Source organism: Eriocheir sinensis, unplaced genomic scaffold (assembly GCF_024679095.1).
Source record: "Eriocheir sinensis breed Jianghai 21 unplaced genomic scaffold, ASM2467909v1 Scaffold434, whole genome shotgun sequence".
Lineage (NCBI taxonomy): Eukaryota > Metazoa > Arthropoda > Malacostraca > Decapoda > Varunidae > Eriocheir > Eriocheir sinensis.
Window position 1 is genome coordinate 298149 of NW_026111759.1, and position 11852 is coordinate 310000.

An 11852-nucleotide genomic window follows, 5' to 3' on the forward strand; every position below is an offset into this window, starting at 1 on the left:
CCTCCTTTTTTTCTTTCTCTTTCTTTCTTAACCTTTCTATTTCATTCTTCCTCTCTTTCTTTTCCTCTTCCCGTCCAGACGTCGCTTTGTTTTGTCTATATATTTTCCAATATAGTTCTCTCTCTCTCTCTCTCTCTCTCTCTCTCTCTCTCTCTCTCTCTCTCTCTCTCTCTCTCTCTCTCTCTCTCTCTCTCTTCATAAATATCCTGTTACTGATTTTACAAAGAACTGACAGGGACAGGGGAAATTATGGCAAAATGATGTTTCCGTAAGAACTGAAACAAACAAATTGGAGCTTACTAATGTCAAATGAGGTGGATGGGGAGCAGTGGGCGGAGGTGTGAACCATCATTAGGCAGGAGGGAGGGAGGGAGGGAGGGAGGGAGGTAAAAGATGGCAGGGAGGAAACAAATTGGAGCTTACTAGTGGCAAATGAGGTGGATGGGGAGCAGTGGGCGGAGGTGTGAACCATCATTAGGCAGGGGGGAGGGAGGGAGGGAGGGAGGAAACAGAAAGAAAGAAAGAAAGAAAGAAAGAAAGAAAATATAACTGAAGTAAAAAGTGTGCTACTATTCTCTTAGTGAATAAGAATGTGGACCTCAAAGAGGTCCGGGGTGGGTGGGTTAGGTCGGGCTCGCTCAGGCAGCGGCATTAACCACCGAAGCCGTACAGGGTGCGGCCCTGGCGTTTGAGGGCGTACACCACGTCCATGGCGGTGACGGTCTTGCGCTTGGCGTGCTCAGTGTAGGTGACGGCATCCCTGATGACGTTCTCCAGGAACACCTTGAGCACACCACGGGTCTCTTCGTAGATGAGCCCGGAGATGCGCTTCACACCGCCACGGCGCGCCAGACGACGGATGGCCGGCTTGGTGATGCCCTGGATGTTGTCCCGAAGAACCTTGCGGTGACGCTTGGCGCCTCCCTTTCCGAGTCCCTTGCCTCCCTTGCCGCGGCCAGTCATGGTTCAGGTGGGTAGCTCAACAGTGGAGTGAGTGTGCTTGCTTTAATAGTTTATTGGTAACCTTTACATAAGACATACAGATAAATAAACATGAAAAATTACAAAAATAATCAGTTACCAAAGCAGGCTCTAAACAAGCAGCCTGCCCGATGTACTGTACATATACTACACTTGGTACAAATCTATCAAAAATTACACGTGGGGGAAATGTCTTTTTAATCACAGGTCACCGGCGTAGTAGCTTGCAAGCTCCTCGTCGGTGAGGTCCCTGTCTGCATTCAGGAAGAGGTCTTCGTCCACGCCTCCGACGTCGACCTCGTCCTCCGAGACGTCTTCTTCCTCATATGTCGCCCACTCAACCTCCTGCTTGTGGTCGAAGTGGCGTGGGGGGTTACCCAGTGGGCGGGCCGTGCAGATGGAGGCAGGGAGCGGCTTCCCTTCACGGAGTGTCCTCCTCACTAAGGGGAGGGCTGTCTCGTGCGGGATCCTCTCGAACCTGGCCTCCTCTTCTTGCTCAGTGAGGTGCTCGTAGCGGATCAGAAGATCCACTAGCTCGCCCTCACTGAAGGTGTAGATCCGTGGGGTCTGGGTCGCCTGGCAGCTACCGGGGGCCTCGCGGGGTGCTGGCTCCTCCGTAGTCGTCGGCGCGTCCCTCGTCTCAGGTGTCTGGTCCCTGGTCCTCTTTTTCTTGCTGGCGGGTACCTCCGGGGACACAGCTGGGGGTGTCACCTCAGCGGTCACCGCTGCCGTCTCCGTCCTCGTCAGACGTGGTGGGTCCACCTCCATCTCCCTGGCGGGAGACTTTGGGGTCGGGACGCTCTGCTCCGTGGGTCCCGTCTTCCTCCTCCGTCTGCGGCGCCTCCTCTTCCGTCCTTCTCCGTGGGGTGTCGTCCTCTCCTCCGTGGGCGGCTGCATAGGCCGCGCTGCTGCCGGGTCCGCCGAAGACGTCGTCCTCCGCAGCTTGGCACCCGGGATTCTGCAGAGCCGAGCGGGGCACCTGCGGTTCCAGGCATGGTGCCCGGAACTGCAGTTCGGGCACACAGCCACCGGGCGCGCCACACCTTCGCGAAGACGGCGAACGCAGTCCCTCGTGGCGTGGTCCCTGCTGCACACGCCGCACAGCTCCTCCGTCCTGGTACACTGCCGCTGCCTGTGGCCGAAGGCCTGGCACTTGTAACAGCGCACAGGCTCCGGCACGTAGCGGCGGCAGGTAAAACGTCCCCAGCATCCGAGGTCCAGCGAGGCGGGGACACGTCCCCGCAGCGTCAGCTGCACGCTCCGGGTGGGCAGGCGTCGTCCGTGGCCGGCGTTGTAGTGGCACCTCACTGCAGCTGCAACGCAGGGGTGCGCCAACACCGGGTCCAATGGGAGGTGGGTAGGGTATCCAAGCAGGACACCCTTCACCGCCGCCTCCTTTTTCTCCAGGGTGATGCTGCGGGTCCGTCCTGCAGCAATCTCGTCCAGGGTGGTGGCGTGGTCCCAGTCCCACGCACGGATGAGGAAGTCCCCCGCGCGGGAGACCGTCACCCGGAGTCGCAGCTTCCGCTCGTCCTCCATCCACCGAATGGCCTGGTAGTGGGTGCTGAAGTCCGAAGACACCAGCCTCCACTCCGGCAGGGGTCCGCTCGATCGGTCCTCCCCGCCGTCCTCGTGAAGCGTCCTCCTTCGGGCCCGCTTGCTCTGAACGCGGGTCCATCCGTCCCCATCGTCAGGAGCAGACTCCGTGGGTCGCTTCCTTCTTGCCGCCATGGCAGAGGCGGGAGCTGGAAGCTCAACCGGGCCGTCTGCAGGGACAAGTCAGGGGGAGCAGCAGTGAGGAGAGAGGGTCTTCACTCACTGCTGTCTGCGCCGGAGAGTGAGTGTGCAGCGTTCGCTCTATATATGCAGAGCCAGAGGCTGCGGTGGTGGGTCTTTGGGCGATAGGCTGGCTCCTGCCGTCTACTTCCGGACGGCCCAGTGACGTTGGGTGAGCCTCCACACTGTACTAGGCTCTAGCATATGCAGACAGCTCCAAGAGACCCCTAAATTCCTCCAATAGGGCTAGATAGATGCACTGCCTGACGGGGGCGGGCAAGCGCGGGACTAGGAGGCGGCGCACGCGCAGGACGCGGACCACCGCTCCTCCCCCGGCCGCCAAAACTATAAAAACCAGAAACGGCTGGCAGACTCAACTGTTCTGTTCGTCCGTAGCCATGGCCCGTACCAAGCAGACTGCCAGGAAATCCACCGGTGGCAAGGCGCCCCGCAAGCAGCTGGCCACCAAGGCCCCGGCCACCGGAGGAGTCAAGAAGCCTCACCGCTACAGGCCCGGGACCGTGGCCCTCCGTGAGATCCGCCGCTACCAGAAGAGCACCGAGCTCCTCATCAGGAAGCTGCCCTTCCAGCGTCTGGTGTGCGAGATCGCCCAGGATTTCAAGACCGATCTCCGCTTCCAGTCCTCTGCCGTCATGGCTCTGCAGGAAGCCTCCGAGGCCTACCTCGTCGGTCTCTTCGAGGACACCAACCTCTGCGCCATCCACGCCAAGCGTGTCACCATCATGCCAAAGGACATCCAGCTGGCCCGTCGCATTCGCGGCGAGCGTGCCTAAGCGGGCGTTGCCCGTCTGAGTACTACAATCTGCTCACACTATATCTAGGCCCTGTTCAGGGCCAAAGTCACTTTCCGGGAGAGAGTTTAGACAGACACTGGAGCGGGCAGGGGGGGGAGGAGGAGGAGGAGGATCACTGGCTTGTTGCCTTTCCCACATATCCTTCTGCTTCATAATCTCATATCAATTGATTGGGGGGCTTTGATTTCTCTCTTAACTTATTTCAACTGGCGGGTGCACGAGTAGGGAATATGTGGGGACTACATGCAGGCAGGAAGACAGGAATTACCAGAACAAGTAAATAAATATAAACGGAGGGGCGGAATCACTAACTACTGATGACGGCTGCTACGTAGGCATACATCGCTCATCGTGATCCCCTGCACCTGACAACAAACGACCGAGAGAAGCATTGGCGATTTCAAGCCTTGGTCGCGGTTTGGCGAGCACTGGCGGGACTCGGTCCGCTTATTGATGCCATGCATCCCTTGGTGGGTCAGCTCAGTGAGTGAGTGAGAGAGAGTGAGCGAGAGAGCTCGGGATTGAAAAACCGTCTTCGGTCTCTTTCGGGAAATAGTTTGTGGCTCCGATGGAGCCGGTTCTTTTCCAGTGCAAGCAAGTTGGTGGGTTGCTTATTTGGAGGAGGTGTACTTGGTGACGGCCTTGGTGCCTTCGGACACGGCGTGCTTGGCCAGCTCACCGGGCAGGAGGAGACGGACGGCCGTCTGGATCTCCCGACTGGTGATGGTGGAGCGCTTGTTGTAATGGGCCAGGCGAGAGGCCTCGGCGGCGATGCGCTCGAAGATGTCGTTCACGAAGGAGTTCATGATGGACATGGCCTTGGAGGAGACGCCGGTGTCGGGGTGGACCTGCTTGAGCACCTTGTAGATGTAGATGGAGTAGCTCTCCTTCCTCCTGCGCTTCTTCTTCTTGTCACCCTTGGCGATGGCCTTCTGGGCCTTGCCAGCCTTCTTGGCGGCCTTTCCTGATGCTTTGGGGGGCATGTCTGCTTCTTCGTTCCCAGACGGCGAGCGAATGTTGCCCTTCCTCAGGAGACGGTGGATCCTGCCCACGGGGAACTGCAGGCCGGCACGGCTGGAGCGGGACTTTGACTTCCCCTTCACCTTTCCTCCCTTGCCGCGTCCAGACATGTCGACAGTAAGTGGTGGGGGCGTGGACTTGCGCTTCTGCTGTGGGCTCGGAGAGCGAATACCTGCCGCTCGCGGCTTTTTCGCCCTATATAATGCAGCGCAGGATCGGAGGGCGGGGACGGCCGGGCGAGCCTGCCAATGGGGGCGCGCGCCGCCACGTGTCCCCGCGATCCCGAGGAAGCGGCGCCGCCATAAAGGGGGAATCCGGGGGCGGCCCGGCCGCTCCTGCCTGCTGTCACGAGGCCTGTTGTGGTTAGCCTTGCCCAAGTGAAGAGGGCCATGGCCGCACGATCTGCTACTGGGGTCGTCAGGGAGCTGGAGGAGGCCCTGGCTGCGGGCTCGCCGTCCGCGTTTTGGTACTCGGCGGCCACTAACACCGGCGCCCGCCAGCTACCGCCAAATCTGCCGAGACGAGAGGCATCCAACATCCGCCGCCTCCGTCTCGGCTACAAATGTGCGTCGGTCCTTCACCCGGATGACCCTGCCCCTGTCGTGTGCCCGTACTGCGAGGAGGAGGTCCTCCAGCCGCTCCTCCACTACCTCCTCGAGTGCGGTGCGACGCGCAACCTGCTTCCAAACCGGGAGGGGCTCTCAGCGCCAGCCTTGGTGGGGGCCCTGGACGACAGGGCGCTTACTGCCCTAGTTCGGGCATATGAGCCGCCCAGGTAGGCTATCTGTTATGTATATGTGGGCGTGTTAGAGTGCGTGTATGTATGTGTGGGTGTTTGTGTGTGAGTATGTGCGTGATTGGTTTTTAAGTCAGCTACAGGACGCCTGGTGCGCCTGTGCCCCAACCCACTTATTGGGAAGGGGTGTTAACTATCTATATATGTGCGTACATCGGCGTGTGTGTGCGCGTGTGTATGTATTTATGTACATGCACACGTGCGCGCGGCGTGCCGTGTATGCACATATATAGCCCCTGCCATGACTGCGACGGGCCGTCGTAGTCGACAAAGGCCCGTTCCCCTTCTTAGGGGTTAATCTTAAAGGAAGGAAGGGCGGCCCGGCAACATTCGCTCGCCGTCTGGGAACGAAGAAGCAGACATGCCCCCCAAAGCATCAGGAAAGGCCGCCAAGAAGGCTGGCGGAACTGTTCCGGACCTGGACCTAGCAGCAGCAAGACGTTCTCCCTACCTCTTCACTGCAGTTCCAGCCTACGGTCTCTACTCACTCGTCACTGGTCACCGGTCAAGGTGTCAGGGACTGAGTCGTGTCACTACAACCTTTTGACACATTGCAACCTTGTGTACCGGGACGCCGTCTATTAGGGATTGGACTGTCCGCCCTCGGTTGCAGGCGTTGCTATATCGCCATTTAGAGTGTGAATGTGTGTATGCATGGGCCATCCTTAGTACCTGCCGTAGTACGAAGCCGAACCCCGAGGGCAGTGCCACGAGGGGGCCCGCTAGGATAAGCGGGTGGTTATAGGAGGCGGCAGGTATCGTTTGTTAGATTAGTTAGTTAGTTAAGACCCAGAAGGGGCAGCTGTCAGATTTCCTTTTGCACGCCTTTTAGCAGGCGGGGAACATAGAACTGGCAGCTGTAGGTGGCCACTTAGATTTACATTAGCTGTGGTTCTGGCCTGGCCAGTCTTGTTTATAGGATTATTTCTATAGGTAACGGCATTACCATGTTGGTCCTCGGACCGCAGTAGGGAAGGAACACTACCAGCATGGCTAGGGTGAAAATAAAGCACCCTAAGCCGGACCAGGACTCCCGGCTCAAACTCCTAGAGATCCTATCAATAAATCTAATATATGCCACGAGAATCATCTCAAACAATGATGGATTTGTAACCCTTACCAACAAAGAGGAGGACATAGATAAAATCTTCAGTGAAGCTGTAACAACAAACCTGAAGAATGATAACTTCACTCCCATCCTCCCACCAGAGTTACGGTCCAAAAGAACCATTATGATCTTCAATATAGACAAACACATATTTGAACATACAGAAAAGGAAATACAAGAGGAAATAATTCAACAAAACCAATGGATAAAGGGAATAGACCAAATATATAAATTCCCAAACAAAAACATCCTGAAAATACAATTTGCAACCACTGCTTCCGCCAAAAAGCAACGGAATCAGAATTCTAGGATTCCACATGCGACTACCAGAACATAACATTAAAATAGAAGAATACATCCCAATCAATGTCTGCCTTAGATGTTATAAACTGGACGACCACTACTCAGGAGAATGTAAGAAGGACAAATCATACAAGATCTGCTCAGAATGCGCTTCAACCGAACATACTTGGAGAGAGTGTAAATCAGACACAAAAAAATGCATAAACTGTGCAGGAAACCACAGAACATTGGCTTATAAGTGCCCAGAGAAAAAGGCAATAAGAGAGAGGAAAACAGAGGAGCAAAAAACAAGAGGCCAAAGAACGTACAGTCAAGTATCTAACACAGCACCGCAACAGCTAAACACAGCAAATCTCAACATAGGGAAAGATACAGCTGCAACCATCCTGACATGTATGCTGCATGCTCACTTGGTGAATGTAGCTCAACCTGGATCATACAACACCGAGATCAACAAATTGCTTAAAGCAAACAAACTCCCAAGTGTCATTCTCCCCGACAACCCGCCTTCACTCAAAATACTAAATACAGCACAGGCTAACTTACAGGCAGAAGAAACCACGGAGGAAAGTCATATGGAGACAAAAAGTCAAGATGAGACAACAAAAGCAAATGAGGAAGAGAAGGAAGAACAAGAAACACACACAGAAGAACAAAGAACAAGATCATCAGGGGAAGTGAATATGAAAAAACAGATAAGCGGCAACCAAATAGGACTGGAGATATTCGCCAAAGAAAGTGAAGGATACCCTGAGGCAGACTTCAACCTAAGGGCACTCACAAAAGGAATGTTGAAGGGAACATTTAAATGGACCTACACATCACCGGAGTACAAAGAGGAAGACGTGCTGAAGCTCCTCAACGACAATGAAATCAGCCTGAGAGACAGTTGGAGGGTGGTAGACGATGCCATCTTCAGGAAAATACGGAATGGATACAACCCACAGAAGACACCACCTCCAAGCAAAGGAAGAAACAGGATTGAAAGCAAATAAACAGTCAAACCGAAACACTCAATAAAAACAACATGGATATAATAGCAACACTAAGAATTATTCAGCATAACACACAACACTGGAGGACCAACAAAATAAACTTGACAAATACGTATCTCCAATCAAACCCAGACGTTATCCTCTTAAACAGCCATGGAGCAAAAGACACACATAGCATACAAATAAAAGGATATAAAACATATATCAAAAATACATCCAATGAGTTGCACGACGGATCAGCGATACTAATAAGAAGCAGCATAAAACACAAAATCCAAGATGACTTCATATCCGACATACTAGAACTGAAAATACAAACTACTGCTGGAACCATCTCCATCGCTACAACATACCTGCCACCCAGAAGACCATACCTTCCATACCCAGATTTCCACAGACTCCTATACAACAACCATCCAACATATATAATAGGCGACTTCAATGCCAAGCACAGAATTCTTGGAAACAATATAAATAACACAGTAGGCAATGGACTCGCCACCTTCATACATAATGGAAAAGCAACACACTTAGGCCCAAACTTTCCAACTTTCTTTGGCCATAGCACAAGTTCCACTCCTGACTTGATAATAAGCAACAACAAGGCAATACATAACATAGACATCAGACCTGGACCACTCACCACTTCAGATCATCTGCCAATCCTTATCAAGATAACAACAGAAGCAGTGCGGGAAGAGATAATACCAAGACCTGATTACAAGAGGGCAGACTGGGAAAAAATAAGAACAGAAACAACTGAGGGAATGGGTAATATAACAACACCAGTAAACATGAATAAACAAGAAATAGACAGCAAAATTGAAGAATGGTACAAAACAATAGAACAGAATGTGGGAAAGCATACTCCCATAAGAAACAGTATGGTAACACAGAAACCGCTCGACAGCCCTCAACTTAGAAACTTACAACACCAATTTGCACAAATTCATTTGCAATCAATAACAGCAGGATGGACCATACGACAATACCAACAATACAAAACACTCAAAGCAGAAATAAAACAAGAAACCGAAAATATAAGAGACAAAAACTTCAAAGATTCGATTGGAAAGCTAACAACTCTCACACAACCAAAAACATTTTGGAGTCAACTGAAAAAACTAAAAGGGGAAAAATCCAACAACGACCAACACTTAATAAAAAATAACAGAAAACTAACATCAAACAAAGCGAAAGAGCAGGCATTCAGAGAAGAATGGGAACCTGTATTCAGCATAACAAGAGAAGAAAACATCCGGTACGACAGAAACACAGAAAACGAAGTTATAAACTATCTTAACGCACACGAACATATACGCACGATGCATCCCCTCTCAGATACAAGCAGACTACAAGGAATGAATCACACAGATGAACTGATATCAATGGACGAAATTAAACGAACAATCAAATCATTTAAAAACAACACTCCGGGTGAATCAATAATAAATAAACATATTCTGGAAAACCTACCTGAAATAGCCCTAGAAAAGCTACAGGTGATCTTTAATCACACATTATCAATGGGATACTTCCCAGAAAAATTCAAAACAGCTGTTATCAAATTATTGCCAAAAGAAAATTCAGACAACACAAACCCAATAAATTATAGACCAATATCTTTACTCGAAGTCACAGGAAAAATACTAGAGAAAATTATTAACATAAGATTACGAAAGCTCTTGGAAACAAAAAACATCTTGAAAGACTCTCACCACGGATTCAGAACAAAAAGAGGAACGGATACAGCACTCACAGTAATTCACGAAACCGCAGCACACCACACAGCCCGAAAACAGCAATGCTACTTAGTACTTCGAGACATAAGCAAAGCCTTCGACAAAGTATGGCTGCAAGGTCTACAGTATAAGATAGGCCTTCTACACATCCCACACATCACCAAAATTTTTCTAAACAACTTTATCACCGACAGGAAAGCCAAGATAAGAGTTACCCACTACACAGGCCCAGCATTCACACTGAAAGCAGGAGTCCCTCAGGGGAGCGCTCTGTCACCAACGTTATTCACGATTTACACCAATGATCTACCAGAGCCAGCAATAGACTGCACAAACATACAATATGCAGATGATATAACTCAAATAATATGTTATGCAGGGAAGTCAAGAACATTAATGGCCAGCAGGGTCCAAAGCGAGATTATGAAAATAAACAACTATGAGAACAAATGGAAAATCAAAACCAACAAGAATAAATTTAAAATAGTTCCACTGGCGGTAACAAAGAAAAACAACATAACAATTGATGGCACACCAATAAACTACGCAGAAAAAGGGAAAATACTAGGACTCACTATAAGCAGAAATGGAATAGAGCACCATGTGAATGAAATAAAGAACAAAGCATTATTGGCACTAACAGAACTATACAGATTTAGAAACTTACCAACAAAAATCAAAATACACCTTATCAAAACACTTGTACTACCAATACTACGATACCCACACATACCACTAATAACACTCAGCGACAAAAACACAATGAAATTACAAAAGGTGCAGAATCAAGCTCTAAGGTTCGCAAATAACGAACGATTCCCCTATATAAAATCAACAAAAGAAATGCACGAAGAAGCAAAACTAGATCCCGTAAAGTACCACATACACATGCAGGCGGAGAAAACATTCATCAAGATGACATCCATGAATAGCGAACAATTCACGAGAATAACAGAAAACTACGAGAGCCACAAAAACCACGCATGGTTTAAGAAGACAAAAAATATACTGGACAGAGGACCACCGAGGAAAAAGTACACAACGTAAAGCAGGAACGAACACGGAAAGCAAATAAACAAAACACATAAGATAACAAGAAAACAGAGCGACACTAGATACAACATACTTAAGGACTAAATAAAGGACTAAGCAAGGCGGACAGCCCGCCACCTTTTAACCTCTCACTTTACTTCAACATCACTTCAAAAACTTTACTATACCTATACTCTTATTTCACCACACCCTAATCTATCCTACATCTTTAGATTAGATTAGACTCAACTGTTCTGTTCGTCCGTAGCCATGGCCCGTACCAAGCAGACTGCCAGGAAATCCACCGGTGGCAAGGCGCCCCGCAAGCAGCTGGCCACCAAGGCCGCTCGCAAGTCGGCCCCGGCCACCGGAGGAGTCAAGAAGCCTCACCGCTACAGGCCCGGGACCGTGGCCCTCCGTGAGATCCGCCGCTACCAGAAGAGCACCGAGCTCCTCATCAGGAAGCTGCCCTTCCAGCGTCTGGTGCGCGAGATCGCCCAGGATTTCAAGACCGATCTCCGCTTCCAGTCCTCTGCCGTCATGGCTCTGCAGGAAGCCTCCGAGGCCTACCTCGTCGGTCTCTTCGAGGACACCAACCTCTGCGCCATCCACGCCAAGCGTGTCACCATCATGCCAAAGGACATCCAGCTGGCCCGTCGCATTCGCGGCGAGCGTGCCTAAGCGGGCGTTGCCCGTCTGAGTACTACAATCTGCTCACACTATATCTAGGCCCTTTTCAGGGCCAAAGTCACTTTCCGGGAGAGAGTTTAGACAGACACTGGGGCGGGCAGGGGGGGAGGAGGAGGATCACTGGCTTGTTGCCTTTCCCACATATCCTTCTGCTTCATAATCTCATATCAATTGATTGGGGGGCTTTGATTTCTCTCTTAACTTATTTCAACTGGCGGGTGCACGAGTAGGGAATATGTGGGGACTACATGCAGGCAGGAAGACAGGAATTACCAGAACAAGTAAATAAATATAAACGGAGGGGCGGAATCACTAACTACTGATGACGGCTGCTATGTAGGCATATATCGCTCATCGTGATCCCCTGCAGCTAACAACAAACGACCGAGAGAAGCATTGGCGATTTCAAGCCTTGGTCGCGGTTTGGCGAGCACTGGCGGGACTCGGTCCGCTTATTGATGCCATGCATCCCTTGGTGGGTCAGCTCAGTGAGTGAGAGAGAGAGAGAGAGAGAGAGAGAGAGAGAGAGAGAGAGAGAGAGAGAGAGAGAGAGAGAGAGAGAGAGAGAGAGAGAGAGAGAGAGAGAGAGAGAGA

General features: G+C 50.9%; 1 protein-coding gene across 1 annotated transcript; it reads right to left on the reverse strand.

The window, feature by feature from the left end:
• Positions 1–457: 457 nt before the first annotated feature.
• LOC126992292 (histone H4) lies at positions 458–978 on the reverse strand. The gene has a single exon (XM_050850952.1). The coding sequence runs from the start codon at positions 961–963 to the stop codon at positions 652–654; it is 312 nt and encodes a 103-aa protein (XP_050706909.1). The 5' UTR covers positions 964–978; the 3' UTR covers positions 458–651.
• Positions 979–11852: the final 10874 nt, after the last annotated feature.